Here is a 16,401-nt window from a genome sequence, read left to right as displayed (position 1 = left end):
ATGGGTTAATGCTTAGTTCTGGAGTGGTGGGGACATCGCAGTTAACCACCACCCCACCTAGCTCAAGGAAAAAGGCGGCCGGAACTGGGGTATCCTGTCGGAGTCCAGGACTCTCTGGCTGGGGACACGTGTGCCACCGCTACTTGTGACAACTCCCAGGCTGTCTTTGTGACGCGCCCGCTGCCTGCCAGAGCAGCAGCACCGCCCCTGGCCAACCTCCCAACAAACTATCGATACAATCATCTTTTCCCTTGAAAGACCAAAGCCCGGACACAAGTGGCTCAGGCATATTCCCTCCGACCCTCTGCTTCACTTCTGCTGTAGGGAGAAATTGGGTAAAGATGAGTGATTCTGAACTCTACTCGCTGGACGACATGGACCTTTGCAGTGTGCCTATTCCCGCGCCGCAAGAAAGGTCTTCGACACCCAGGAGAGGCCGAGGATCTGGTGGATCCATCAAGAACTCCACAGGGGTAAAACAACTTGCTTACAAACTTGTCATGGATTCAATTTAAAGTGGTCGGGGGGAGGGGAAGGGCAAGGGCAAGAAATAACCCCAAAATCTACATATCAGTAAAGACTATGTACATATACATACATATATATCATATATGTCAATATGGGCAAACCTGTTTTGCAGAGCAAGAATCCACATGCTATCACCATCGCCGTCTCCTCTCGGACACTCTTCAACATGGCCGAGGAACGGGCTATCTATGAAACTGACGGCTTGGAGTCATATGTTAAGTACCAGCAGGACCACGAGAACGAACCTCTCAAAAAAGGATTGGCCTTCTCCTTGATGAAGGTAGGACCCAGGGTGCAGCCTCTGAAAGGCTTGCAACAACAAGCTGTGTTTGAGACGCCCGCCACCCCGCCGGAGAAGCGGCACCTTCCCTCCCCAACCCCACCCAAGCTAGGACTACAACTACCCCCACCCGCTCAAAGAGCAAAGGTCAAGGCCCGTAGCCCAAATACAGATCTCCGGACACTACCAGCTAAGTCAAATGGTGCTAAAATCTTGCTCCAACACCCATACCAACAAGTGTGCTTTGTGCTCTAGCTTTAAGTATGGCGTTGATAAATAGAAACAAATAGATTGCCCTTAACATTGGTGTCTGCAAGCGCTCAGTGATGCTCTTTAGAAACAGGTAGAGATACAGTGTGGCATTATCTATTTGGTTGGATTTACACGGGGTGAGTGTATTAAACGCAAGAGCCTGTGAGTTGATTAAACGATTCTTGGTGATTCCTATGAGTTGTTACAATGAATAAAACATCAATTTTAGAATTAGGAAAACATTAGGATTTTTAAGCAAAGTGGTCTGTGATTCCATAGGTTAACCCATATCACGTGGTCATATCAGGCATTGATGAGCCAAGAGGCCTTTTTATCGCAGTGTGACTTTATGATAATAGTAACAAAGTTGATAATGGATTATAGTAATCCAATCACAACATGAAATATGGGAACTCTAGGAAACTCTGTCAATATTTAATGAAAATGTGACAAAATTAAAATCTCTGTCATAAAGATGGTTTTCAGAATTTATAACAACATATTGTGGGAAGTCGTTAGGGTACCGCAGAATTCCAAACCTAGAAACTTTACATAAACAGTTCCTAAATTAGTGTGTGGGAAAACATTCAGTTGTGACAGGAAAGTGAACCTCATTGGCTCAGTGAATAAGTCTGTCTGTTCAGTGCTTCTAGCTCTGCTTGGTTTGATCCTGACCCTCCCTGAAGCAGTTAGTGGGAAGTGGGTGGCAGCTGTTAGAGACCATAAGACATAGGAGCAGGATTAGGCCATTTGGCCTGTTGTTGATCCTTCTTTTCCCCTCCTCAACACCACTCCCTGGCCTTCTCCCTGTAACCTTTGATGCTGTGGCCAATCAACAACCTATAAATCTCCGCCTTGAATACACCCAACAACTTGGCCTCCACAGCTGCCTGTGGTACAAATTCCACAAATTCACCACCCTCTGGCTAAAGAAATTTCTCTGCATCTCTGTTTTACATGGATGCCCCTCTATCCTATGGCTGTGCCCTCTTATCCAAGACTCGCCACCATGAGAAATATCCTTTCCATGTCTACTCTGTCTGTCTTTCAACATTTGAAAGGTTTCAATGAGATCCAACTGTAAATAGTCCTTCTAAATTCCAGTGAGTACAGGCCTAGAGCCTTCAAACATTCCTCATATGATAACCCTTTTATTCCCAGAATCATCCTTGTGAACCTCCTCTGGACCCTCTCCAATGCCAGCACATCTTTTCTTAGCTGAGGAGCCCAAAACTGTTCACAATACTCAAGCTGAGGCCTCACCAGTGCCTTATAAAGCCTCAGCATCAAATCCCTGCTCTTGTATTCTAGACCTCTTAAAATGAATGCTAACATGGCATTTACCTTCCTCACCACCAACTCAACCTGCAAGTTATCCTTTAGGGTGTTTTGCACAAGTCCCTTTGCATCTCAGATTTTTGGATTTTCTCCCCATTTAGAAAATAGTTTGCACATTTACTTCTACTACCAAAGTGCATGACCAAGCATTTTCCAACATTATATTTCATTTGCCACTTTCTTGCCATTCTCCTAATCTGCAGTCCTTCTGCAGCCCACCTGTTTCCCCAATACTACCTACTCTTCCTTGAATCTTTGTATCATCAATGAATATGGCAACAAAGCCATCTATTCCATCATCTAAATCCTATATAATCATAAAAAGAAGCATTCCCAACACCAGCCACTGTGGAATACCACTAGTCGCTGGCAGCCAACCAGAAAAGAATCCTTTTATTCCCACTTGCTCCCTCCTTCTACCAATCAGCCAATGCTCTAACCATGCCAGTAATTTTTCTGCAACACCGTGGGCTCTTAACTTGGTAAACAGCCTCATGAGTGGCACCTTCTGAAAATCCAAACATTCCACTGCATCCCCTTTATCTGTCCAACTTGTAATCTCCTCAAAGAGTTCCAACAGAGTCGTCAGGCAAGATTTTCCCTGAGGGGAACCACTAGACCTTTGTCTTGTCTTGTGTCACCAAGTACTTCATAACCTCATCCTTAAAAATTGACTCCACTATCTTCCCAAGCATTGAGGTCAGGCTACCTGGTCTATTAATTCTGTTGCCTCCCTATTTTCTTAAAGAGTGGAGAGATACTTGAAATTTTCCAATCCTCCAGAACCATACCAGAGTCCAATGATTCTTGAAAGATCGTTATAATGCTACCACGATCTCTACCGCTGCGTCCTTCAGACCCCTAGGGTGCAGTTCTTCTGGTCTGGATGACATGCACCTTAAGGTCTTTCAGCTTTTTGAGCAGCTTGTCCCTTGTAATAAGTTCACTAACTTTTCTTCCCTCACACCTTTCAACACCTGACACACTGTGACTGTCTTTCATATTGAACTCTGATACAAAATACTTATTTAATTCACCTGCCATCTCCTTGCCCCTGTTATTATTTCTCCAGCCTCATTTTCTAGTGGTCCTACATCCACTCTCAGCTTTCATTTCAATATACTTGAAAAAGTTTTTTTCTATCCACCTTGATGTTGCTTGCCAGCTTACTTTCATATCTCAGCTTCTCCCTCCTAATGATTCTTTTAGTTCTAGAGGTTTTTAAAAACTTTCCAATCCTCTATCTTCCTGCTAATTTTTGCTTTGTTGTATGTCCTCTCTATTGCTTTTACATTAGCTTTGACCTCCCTGGTCAGCCACAATTGTACTATTTTGCCATCTGAGTATTTTTTTTGTTCTTGCAGTACATCTGTCCTGCACCTTCCTCATTTTCCCCAGAAACTCAAGCCATTGCTGCTCTGCTGTCATCTCTGCTAGCATCTCCTTCCAAATTACTTTGGTAAATGTCTCTCTCTTCCCTCTAATTTTATTTACTCCACTAAAATACTGCTAAATCAGACTCTACTTTCTCCTTAGCAAATTTCAAGTTGAACTGGGTGATATTGTGATCACTGTCTGCTAAGGGTTTCTTTACCTTAAGCTTCCTAATCACCTCCAGTTCCTTACATAACACCCAATCCAGTACAGCTGATCCCCTAGGAGGCTTAATGACAGGCTGCTCTAAAAAAAAAATCTCATAGGCATTCAAAAAAATTCACTCTGAGATCCTGATTTTCCCAATCTACCTGCATCTACCCTAACAGCACTGTGGGTGTACCTACACATCAGGGACTGCGCGGTTCAAGAAAGCAGATCATCACCACCTTCTAAATGACATCTAGAGACAGGCAATAAATGCGGTCTTAGCTGGCAATGCTCACATCCCGTAAATGAATAAATAAAAAAAAATGTTAAAATCTCCCATGACTATTATAACTTTGCCCTTTTGACATACCTTTTCTATTTCCCGTTGTAATCCCAGCTACTGTTTGGAGGCCTGTATGTAACTGCCATCATGGTCCTTTTCCCTTGCAGTTTCTTAACTCAACCCACAAGGATTCAACATCTTCTGATCCTATGTCACATCTTTCTAATGATTCTTTACCAGCAGTCATACTGTCCTCTCTGCCTACCTTCCTATCCCTGAAACAATATGTAACCTTGGACATTCAGCTCCCAACTACAATCATCCTTCAGCCACAATCCAACGATGGCCACAACGTCGTACCCGATAGTCTGTAAAAACGTAACAAGATCATCTACCTCATTTCTTGTATTCCATGCATTGAGATATAATACTTTGAATACTGTATTGTGCTACTCTTTTGATCCTGCATCCCTAATGCACTGATATTCACCATGCTAGCTGCAATTTTGTCATATCATCTGCCTGCCCTTCCTGACAGTCTGATTGCACGCTTTCTTTGCTTCGTTACCATCAGTCCTATACTGAGGCCCTTCACTCCCGTTCCCGTCCCCTGCCGAATTAGTTTAAACCCTTCCCAAAGGCTCTAGCAAATCTGCCCGCAAGAATATTGTTCCTCCTTTGGTTTACGTGCGGCCTGTCCTTTTTGTACAGGACCCTCAGAAGAGAACCCAATGATCCAAGAACCTGAAGCCCTTCCCTCTGTACCATCTTCTCAGCCACACATTTATCTGCCATGTCATCCTGTTTCTACCCTCACTGGTGCATGGCACAGGCAGCAATCCAGAAATTACTACCCGGCAAGTCCTGCTTCTCAGCTTTCTACCTAGCTCTTTAAAATCTCTTTTCAGAACCTCTTTGCTTTTCCTTCCTATATCATTGGTACCAATACGTACCAAGACATCTGGCTGCTCCTCTTCCCTCCCCAAAATATTGTGAATGCAATCCAAGACGTCCCTGATCCTAGTACCTGTGAGGCAACATACTATCCAGTGTCCCGTTCATGTCCACAGAATCTCCTCTCTGTTCCCCTGACTACTGAGTGCCCTATCACTACCACTCCCCTCTTCTCCCTCTTTCCCTTTTGCACCACGGACCCATGCTCAGTGCCAGTAACCTGGTCTCTGTGGCATTCCCCTGGGAGGTAATCTCCCACAATGGTATCCAAAACGGTATTTTTATTATTGAGAGGAATGCCCACGGGGTGCTCTGCACTAACTGCCTATTCACTGTTCCTGTCTTCTCCTGACAGTCACCCAGCTACCTCCCTTCTGCAACTTTGGGGTGAACACTTTCCTATAACTCCGATTGATGATCTCCTCACTCTCTCGTACAAGCTGAATGTCATCCAGCTGCTGCACCAGAACCCTAAAATGGTCTCCAAGGAGCTGCAACTGGATGGAATTCATGCAGATGTTGTTCCCCAGGAGACTCTGGGTCTCCCAGGATTCCAACATCCCGGCATGAAGAACACACAATGGTCATTTAAGCTACAGTAAGTACTCCTGACACAGTAAGAAAAAAGGGAAGCTTACCTGGACAACTTACCCAGAGTCAACGCCTCTTCCAAGCTAAAGCCCGACACTCCCATCTCACCACTGGCCCACTCCCAACAATGGCCGCTCCGCATGTCCCCTCTGTACTTTTATTTACTTCTCTCTGCACTGCTCCAACCACTGAACGGGATGCTGGAATGACACTAAATGGCCACAAAGCTCTGCCTTTAGAGGGGTGGTGTGGGGAGAGAAGGCAGTTCAGTCTCAAACGCCTGTTTGTATGTCCGTTTCTGTAACTTAGGGAGAGGTTGTAATTTGTAAAATACCACCTCAATTGCATTGATTTAATGATCTCCCCAGACCAAATATAGTAACTGTATTTTATTGGTCTGTTCTTATATTGTTCCCTTGACTTTCCTTTCCACTCTTAATGGTCAGGTATAAAGACAAAAATAAAACTACAAGTATTGTTAAGAGGTAGAGGCACACTGGATAGAAAAGGCAGAAGTAATTAATGATCAATGAAATAAAAGGAAACTAGAACAGACTCACAGAAGTCTTGAACATGAAAAGTCAAAGCAGAAGCAGACCGCTCAGTCCCCAGCTCACTCACTTTCCTTCTATAAGATCATGACTAATTCTTTACCCAAGTATCACTTTCCTGCATTGCTCAATTTTGTTACTATCCCATAATCTGTCAATTTTTGTCTTGAATTTAGTGACTGAGCCTCCACAGAATTTGTTTTGGGTAAAGAATTTCCAGACTCAGCTTGCAGGGGGAGCAACATCCCTGCATCTATCCTTTGAAACATGATAAAAATTTTGTACCTATTCATGAGATAATCTCCCATCTTTCTAAACTTGAGAGAACAGGCCAGATGTGGCGAACCTTTCAGAGAGCATGTGCCCAATTTGGCAATAATCTTCTAAAAAAAACTCACATGCTATGGTAATTTTGAGCAAAAATTATCATTGATTAATGTTAGTAACAGTAATTATGAACTTTCTTTTTAAGGAAAAGAATGAGTCTTATTGCTTATTTAGTGTATTCATTGTTTCGCTACTAATAAAATCATAATGGACAGATTTAAATAAATGAAGCATTTTAGAAAACCTGCTCAAAATTATTAATAATCTTAAGACATTTGAAATATAAAATCATTTCTAGGCTACTAATACTGTAACAGTTTATTGTCCAAATACTGATCAGTTAACAAATTTCACGTCACATGTCGGTGATAATAAACCTGATTCTGATTCAGATTCTGATGTGTACACCAAAAATCAACAGCTCTTTCCTGCCCCTCCCCATTCTCTCAACTTTGGAACTGTACTCATTGTGTATCTTGGACTGATTAGATTAGTTAATTGACATCCAAGAGGACCTTAACTTTGTCATATTTTGGAGGCTTGTGTGGAGAGCTATGTTGGCTGGAGTCAGGGCTTTTTGCTTTGGCTCTTGGTAGGGTCACCCATGCCAAAGAGGTCCAGGGGTAGAGGCCAGACTAAGAGTAGTCCACCAGTCCTGCAGGTTCAGGGGTTCAGCTCAGGGCTAACAACCTTGACTGGTAAAACAAAATTATTACGGAAACAGCAATGAGGAATCCTTCTACATGTGAATGTGACAGTATTTCTGATTCTCCGCTCGGGTCTTGCATGACTTGTAGGTTTAGTGAAAACCGAGAGGAAGCTTACTGCCATGATGAAGGAAGCCCTGAGCAGCACCAGAGATGGAGGACCTTCACTGCTGCTCTAAATGCCAGCGGCATAATGAGCAGCAAGTAAACAACTGACATCAGTGTTTTCCTGCTTTATTCCAGAGAAAGGCTGGGGCCCAATTTTGACTGATGTCTTCCAATAAATGTACTGATTGCCTGCCCTTTTTATAGCAGAAATTGGTAAAATTGAATGTCTCCACTCCAACACCTCCCCTTCCCCAGCTTTTATACTTGCAATAAGCAGGTACGCGTTTATAAATATTTTAAGATAAAGCTACTGTGGGAGCATTGAATTAGCAATGCAATTTGCAGTTTTTGTACCAATACCCTTTGAGGACTACTGGAGTTAGCAGTAAGTGTAAACTCATGAGTGGCACTCCCATTCTGGAAAAATGTAAGGGTGCAGATTTCAGCACTGCTGAGAGTTATGAACACTGTTATGCTCTCAAGGAACAGAGAAGAAATAAAGCTGAATTCAGGTGATTCTCAGTGGGAGCTTCCCTAGGAAATGAATAAACTGGAAATGTTTAGACCAAGTTTTGTGAATTCAGTTTAAGACTCAGATCAAAGATTTTTTTGGGGTAAGAAGCTGTGGTTTTTGAATTACTTATTCCATACTTTATTAGAATAGGTAAAAGCTAATTGAATGAATAAAATGATGACTGCAAGCAGTTAAAGAAAGTAGTACATGGAACATGGAACATAGAAATCTACAGCATATTACAAGCCCACAATGCTGTGCCAACCATGTAACCTAATTCTAGAAACTGCCTAGAATTTCCCTACCGCATAACCCTCTACTTTTCTAAGCTCCATGAACCTATCTAAGAGCATCTTAAAAGAGCTTATTGTATCCGCCTCTACCACCGTTGCTGGCAGTGCATTCCACGCACCCACCACTCTCTGTGTGAAAAAATTACCTCTGACATCCCACCCTATGCACTTCGAAGCACCTTAAAACTATGCCCCCTTGTGTTAGCCATTTTAGCCCTCGGAAAAAGTGTCTTGTTATCCACATGATCAATGCCTCTCGTCATTTTATAACACCTCGATCAGGTCACCTCTCATCTACTGTTGCTCCAAGGAGAAAAGGCCAAGTTCACCCAACCTATTCTCATAAGACATGCTCTTCAATCCAAGAAACATTCTTGTAAATCTCCTCTGGACTCCATCTATAGTATCTCCATCTTTCCTGTAGTGAGGTGACCAGAACTGAACATAGTACTCCTAGTGGGGTCTAACTAAGTTCTTATATAACAGTAACATTACCTCACGGCTCTTGAACTCAATCACATGTTTGATGAAGGTCAACACACCATACGCCTTCCTAACAGCACTGTCAAACAGCGCAGCAGCTTTGAGTGTCCTATGGACTCGGACCCCAAGATCTCTCTGATCCTCCACACTGCCAAGAGTCTCACCATTAATATTATATTCTGTCATCAAATTTGACCTACCAAAATGAACCACTTCACACTTATCTGGGTTGAATTCCATCTGCCACTTCTCAGCCCAGTTCTGCATCCTATCAATGTCCCGCTGTAACCTCTGACAATCCTCCAGATTATCAGGGGTGACCAAGAAGTACTTAATGACCAAGATCAGTTGATGAACTAAAACCAATTGAAAATGTGGATGTTGGAACTGACAACTAGAAACATTGGTATAAAATTTTGTCTACTATGTAGTAACAAAAATATTATATCATATCATATGCATATTTAATGTATACTTGTGTAACCAGAATTCTTTATTTTGCCTAGGCACTGGAAGCAGTTAATTCACGCCTACATGAACTTTATCCTGGGTCTGATGAAATATTTGATGTGGTTCTAATGACCAATAACCATGCACAAGTAGGAGTACGGCTGATAAACAGCATCAATCATTATGGTATGTACAGAAAGACAACAGTGACAATATGGAATTTTTATATCAAAACATGCCAAGCTGATGAGCTGTACAGAGAACTTTTATAAAAATTTCAGGTTGAAGAAAAGGCTGTTTTATTTCTTATCTTATGCAGCTGACAAAGAAAACTCAACTTGTAAATAACATTCTGGGAGCAATCAAATTGCTAACAATCTCAATAAATCTACCAGTTATCAATATAAATATAATAATTACTCTTTACCAGTTGACAGGCAGGTGATGTCATTGGCAGGCACCTTGCAAACCTTATTATTGTTGTCATGAGGCAGGCTGCTTTAGAAAAAATGTCAGACATTTGCAATGACAAACGGTTTCAACTGTTAGTGCGCAGTATGATGGAGTAAGGCAGTGAGATGTTTAAACTGTGAAAACAACACCGAGTAAGTAATGAATGAGCATATATTGTAGCAAAGAAAAACTAGACTGTCACCAACATATTAAGAGATTTGTAAGCATATTGCACCTCCAAGAGAGCCACAACCTTGTCATGGTTTGGAGGCCCAGATGACCCAGAGAGCTATGCTGGCTGGAATAGGGTGTTGGCACTTGGTAGGGTCACTCGTGCCAAACAGGTCAAAGAGTAGAGGACAAACTAAGAGTGGTTCACTGGTCATCTAGATTCAGGAGATTCAGGAACTAACAACCCTGACTGTTAAAACAAAATTGTTATGGAAACAGCAGTGAAGAGTCCATCTACATCTGAGTGTATCGGTATTCCTGAGTATCCACCCAGGACTTGCGTGACTGACAGTAGTGAAATCCGAGAGGAAGCTACTGACATGATGAAGGAAGCCGTGAACATCATCTTTGTGCCCTGTACGCCAGTGGTGTAACGGGCAGTTAAAAAAAAGGCAAATTGCAGTGAGATGTAATAAAAGTAGCATTATAGTACAACAAGATTTCAATTTCCTCAATACTAAGTGAGAGTTCCTTAGCATGTAAAGCTCAGAGAGGGTGGAGTTTTTGAGATGTGTCCAGGAAAACTTTTGACACAATCTGTAGATAGATAAAGAGGGAAGGAGCATTCCTGGAACTTATCATTGGGAATGTGAATGACATATTAGTCGGGAGACATTTTGGAGAGAGTAACCATAACTTCATATTTCAAAGTGGTTATGGAAAAAGATAAAGGTGGGCCAGCAATGAAGTTTTCAAATTGGGGGAAGGCTAATTTCATTAAAATAAGACAGAACTTCGTAAAAGTAAACTGGGAGTATTGATTTGCAGATAAGTTTACATTGGCAAAGAGGGAAGCATTCAAAGGCAAAATGGAAAGAGTTCAGGGCCGACATATTGCTGTAAGAGACAAAACCAAGGGTAACAAGCACAGTGAATTCTGCAGGTTTAGAGATACTAAGAGGGATAACGAGATAAAAGAACATATGTGGTAGATGAAGAGATCTAAAGAGGTGGGTGGATCCTTCAAGAGCATATAAACTGTTGGGACATGATTAAAAAGTAATTAGGAAGGCAATGAAGGCTCATGAAAGTCACTAACAGATAGGATTAAGGTAAATCTAAAGGCATTCAGAGATAATAAGAGAACAAGTAAAGTCCAATAGTGACAGCAGAGGCAATACTCTGTAAAGCCAAAGGGTATACTGTAGATGAGGTTCTAAATGCTGATGATCAGTATTGATAAAAGGAGTGGACTAGTGACCCAGCTGGCATGGTTAGTTGGTGTTGCATGCTTTAATCTATTTTAGAATACAGTACTGCTTGACAATGCTCTTTCATTGACTTGTTTTTACATTTTTTTGTAAACTAAGATTAAATTGCCTTTTGCTTATTCATATTGGGCCAAATATAAGAGAGGGTTTCTTTATCATTGCAATTCAGCAGCCGTTTTGACTTGTACTCCATTCTACATTTCTCTTTTCAAAAAAAAAGTTATGTGATTCTGATTGTGTTGATTACTTTTAACTTAGAGATCAATTTCACATGTTGGTATATCACATACCAATATATTCACTGCCCATTTGCTGATGGAAATTCTTTTGGAAAATTGCAATCAAATATTATCTCTAACATAAAATAGATAGGACACTTATAACCTAAGATCACGGTAAGAGCTCCCTATTAGATTGCAGAAGTTAAGTGAAAATTGGAATGATGTCATTTTAGTTTGGCCCATTTGATGGCATGTACATGAGTTCAGAACTTCATTGCGACACACTTAGAGAGATCACCATTATCAGAATTGACTGCCATCAGGTAAAATTTTCTGATGCTTTTTAGATTATGAAGACATGTAGTCCCCTTTTATTGTCATTTAGTAATGCATGCATTAAGAAATGATACATTATTTCCTCCGGTGTGATATCACAAAACACAGGACAAACCAAGACTGAAAAAACCATATAATTATACATATAGTTACAAACAATGTAACAATACCATAACTTGATGAAGAAAGTCCGTGAGCACCGTAAAGTTCAAAGTTTCTCGAATGTCCCACATCTCACACAGACGGGAGAAGGAAGAAAAACTCTCCCTGCCATGCCGACCACAATCCGACTCTGAGTCATCCGAAAACTTCAAGCTCTGATCAGCTCTCCGACACCGAGTACTGAGCGGCATTTCTGCTGAACGATTCGACCTCCTTCTCGGTTGCCAGAAGCAGGCAAGGCCGGGGATTTTGAGGCCTACCCTCCGAAAGATTCCCGACCACACAGTAACGACAGCAGCGGACGGGCGTTTCAGAAATTTCTCCAGATGTTCCTCTGTGCTTTGACGTCCATTCTCCATCAAATCAGAATTGTCTACTATTTAACAGATATGACATCATTTTTCACCGGAGAGCTGTGCACGCGCAGCGCGCTGCCATCTTCTCCTCCTGCCAAAGCTATTGCAAGCTTTTCATAAGCTATGTAGATATTTACCTTCCGTGATTGCATTAAGCAAGAAGAACAAACCAATAATCTTTCCACAACTTTAACCAATAGAACTGTTTCTTATCCAATTCCCATCCATGCTGTTTGACTGCTGCACCAACTACATGCCTTTTCTCTTTACCTTTCAAAGGATGTGAAGCACACTGGCTGCTAAGTTTAGTTTTGAAACCTTTCTAAGCCATTCATGGATCTTTTGATTAGAACTGAAGAGCGTAGCACACATTCATTTCCATATTTAGTATCTTTTAAATTCATTCAAGGAAATTGAACTTTGCTGGCAAGACTCACAGTTATTGCCCCGTGAATAAGTGGTGGACTTTCATTCTCGAACCTCTATAGTTTCTGTGTTGAAAATAGTCCCGCAGTAATATTTATTGAAAAGTTCAAGGAGTTTGGAATGTAAATACAGTCATATTTTTAAATCAGGAGGGTAATGGCTTGGAAATAGACATCGGTGAAAGTCACTTGAATCTGTGCTCCTTTCCCATTTAAAGTAATGAAAATTATTTTCTTGGGAGGGGCTGCTGAAGGTTTGTTTTTGCTGTACTTGATAGCACTCAGTGTTTTAGTGGTGAGGGGAGGATTAAATCTTTACATGGAAGCTGGAATGCGAATCAAGTTTGATACTTTGTCTTGGATAATGTTCAGCTTTATGTGTGTTCATCATAGACTAGCACCCACTCTGCCAGTGGATAGATCTCCATTGCACTCTTGACTTTGTCCTTACAGATGGTGAAGAGGCTTTAGGGAATCAGGTGGGCCGTTACTTTTGACCACACAGACAGAATATTTATGGTCCAAGTAAACTTGTGGTGAACAGTCTTCTGGAGGATGATGCTACTGTTGCATTTGAGAATGCTATAATAATTAACCAAGGGAGGTGGATTCAATTCAGTTGATTTGAGATGGCCCTGATCTATCATCTGCATGGCATGAATTTAACTTGCCATAAAGAACCTGAGCTGAAATGTTATGATGTTTTACTGTCCATTACCCTGCATAAATGCTGCCTGATCTGCTGAATTCCTCCAGCAATTTTTGGGTGTTGCCCTGAATTTCCAGCATCTGAAGGCTGCCTTCTGTCTTCATGGTTGTTTAGATGATAAGCTTTTGGTAAATCCATTTGGTTACTTGTAGTAGCTGGGGTTTTACCTTCTACCTTCAATGACTCCAGAATTAGTGGCATGTGTGGAAATTTCAGTCTCCCTGATGCCTGCATCTGGACGAAGTGCATCAAGCTGCAGATTCCTCGCGACTGTGTTAAGGAACTGGAGTTGCAGCTGGATGACCTTTGGCCTATCTGGGAGACTAAGGAGGCGATGGATAGGAGCTACAGGGAGGTAGTCACCACTAACTTGAAAGAGGCAGGTACCTGGGTGACTGTCAAAAGAGGGAAAGGGAATAGACAACCAGTGCAGAATACCTCTGTGGTCATTCCCATCAGTAATACATATATCACTTGGATACTGTTTAGGGAGATGAACTATCAGGGGAAGGGGCAGGAGCCTGTCTCTGGCACTGTGTATGTCTCTGTAGTTCAGAAGGTGGGGGGGGGGGGGGAGAAGAAGAGTGAGGTAGTGATAGAGGATTCCATAGTTAGAGGAGCAGGTGAGGGGTTCTGTGGACGTGGAAAAGCAACCTGTATGGTATTTTGCCTCCTAGGTGCTGCAGTCAGAGATGTCTCATATTGGGCCCAGAATGTTCCAAAGGGGGAACGCAGCCAGAAGTTGTAGGACATATTGGTACCAACAACATAGGTAGGAAAAAGGAGGAGGTCCTGAAGAGAGAATATAGGGAGTTAGGTAGAAAGCTGAAAAGCAAGACCTCCAGGGTAGTAATCTCTGGATTGCTGCCTGTACTATATGTCAGAGAGGGGAAGAATAGGATGATTTAGTAGGTGAATGCCTGGCTCAAGAATTGGTACAAGGGACAGGATTTCAGATTTCTGGATTGTTGGATCTCTTCTGGGAAATGTATGGCATTTACAAAAAGGATGAGTTACACTTGAACCCGAGGGGGACCAGGCAGGTCTGCTGGAGTTGTAGGGGAGTGTTTAAACTAATTTGACAGGAGGATGGGAACCAGAGTGATAGGGATGAGGAATGGGCCAGTTGGTATACAATTAGATGTAGTGTGTGGTGAGACTGTGAGGAAGGACAGGCAGATAATAAAGCAGAATTGCAGTCAGTGGGATGAGTTGAAGTATAACATGGGGGCAAAGTTGAAAAGGGTGAAGAATACAGGGGTGATGGTGGTATTTTTGAATGCACACAGTATACAAAATAAAGTAGATGATATTGTGGTGCAGTTAGAGATTGGCAGGTATGACATTGTGGGCATCACTGAGTCATGCTGAGATCATTGTTGAAAACTCAACATCCAAGGACACATATTGTACAGGAAAGACAAGCAGGTGAGCATATAGGGGTGGGGTGGTTCTGTTGGTAAAAGACTAAATCAAATCCTAAGAAAAAGGTGACATACTGTCGGATCGGAAAATGTTGAATCCTTGCGTGTAGAGTTAGGAAACTGCAAGTGCAAAAGGATGGGAGTCATATACAGGCCTCCAAACAGTAGCCATGATGTGGACACAAACTACAGCAGAAGCAGGGAGTCCACAGAAGGACTTAGACGGATTGGGAGAATGGGCAAAAAGTTGAATGCAGTGTAGGAAAGTGCATGGTCATGCACTTTGGTAGAAGAAATAAAGGCATAGATTATTTTCCAAGTGTGGATAAAATTCAAAAACCGGAGGTGGAAAGGGACTTGGGAGTCCTTGTTCCGGATTCCCTAAAGATTAACTTGCAGGTTGAGTCAGTGGTAAGTAAAGTAAAAACAATGTGAGCATTCACTTTGAGAGGACTCAATGTAATGCTGAGGCTTTATAAGTCATTGGTCAGACTTCACTTGGAGTATTGAGAGCATTTTTAGTTCCCTCATCTAAGAAAAGATGCACTGGCATTGGAGAGTGTTCAGTGGAGGTTCACAGGAATGTTCGTGGGAATGAAAGAGTTTACCTATGGGGAGCGTTTCATGGTTCTGGGCCTGTACTCGCTAGAGTTTAGAAGATTGAGGCTGCATCTCATTGAAACCCATGAATTTTTGAAAGACCTAGATAGAATGGATCTGGAGAGGATGTATCCTATAGTGATGAGTCCAGGACCAGAGGATACAACCTCAGAATTGAAAGAGATCTATTTAGAACAAAGGTGAAGAGGAATTTCTTTAGTCGGAGGGTATAAATTTGTGGAATTCATTGCCACAATGACTGTGGAAGCCAAGTCATTTGGTATACTTAAAGTGGAGGTTGATAGGTTCCTGATTAATCAAGGTAAAAAACTATGCAGAGAAGCCAGGAGAATGGGGTTGAGAGGGATAATAAATCAGCCATGATGGAATAGCAGAACAGACTTGATGGGCTGAGTGGCCTAATTCTGCTCATACGTTTTATCCTCTTATGGAAATGCAACATTATGATACTTAATTAGTCATAATTCTATTAAGTGGCAACTATGAGATATATCTGTGAAATTGTCAAGTATCAGAAAATCCAAGAAGCTTTTTGATTGTCTTCCTGAGAGATGGAAGCTACTAGATCGCAAGGGTGCCTATTCCCCATAATAAGTCCTCATTATGAGCAGCCTAGCAGCACATGGTCAGAAATTGAGTCAGAAACTACCTTCGGTCACTGCTCACTTCCACATATGCAAACATAAATGTTTTAGAAAGCTGCTTGCACAAATTGATTCCAGCAATGGATGACTGTGGAACTGATGTAGATGGCTTCATAGTAAAAACATTAAATTTTCTGGATCCTGTTTGGTCCAACTGTGGAATTGCTGTTCTTGCAACTAAGGAACCAGAACCGTGAAACAGTAAGAAAGATAGCTTAATATTCACACAAACATGCACAAAGTAATTAACTTTCATTCAGCTAATTCGAGATTGTCACATTACCATTTCGAAAAGTTTGTAGTGCAAAATTAAACATAAAACATGTTCTGATGATGGTTGTGCATGTGCTCTTTAAGTTTATTAT

General features: G+C 41.7%; 1 protein-coding gene across 1 annotated transcript in view; it reads left to right on the top strand.

Annotated features, from left to right (window-relative positions):
• The first annotated feature begins 341 nt into the window (after window positions 1-341).
• Window positions 342-16,401, top strand: part of LOC140211131 (cytosolic 5'-nucleotidase 1A-like) — a 68,037-nt gene continuing 51,977 nt past the window's right edge. Inside the window, exons 1-3 of the mRNA XM_072280635.1 lie at window positions 342-473; window positions 641-808; window positions 9,300-9,429. Coding sequence (XP_072136736.1) covers window positions 342-473; window positions 641-808; window positions 9,300-9,429 — 430 coding nt within the window. The remainder of the gene's footprint in view (window positions 474-640; window positions 809-9,299; window positions 9,430-16,401) is intronic.

Source organism: Mobula birostris, chromosome 2 (genome assembly GCF_030028105.1).
Source record: "Mobula birostris isolate sMobBir1 chromosome 2, sMobBir1.hap1, whole genome shotgun sequence".
NCBI classification, from domain to species: domain Eukaryota; kingdom Metazoa; phylum Chordata; class Chondrichthyes; order Myliobatiformes; family Myliobatidae; genus Mobula; species Mobula birostris.
This window is presented reverse-complemented; position numbering and strand designations above follow the sequence as displayed.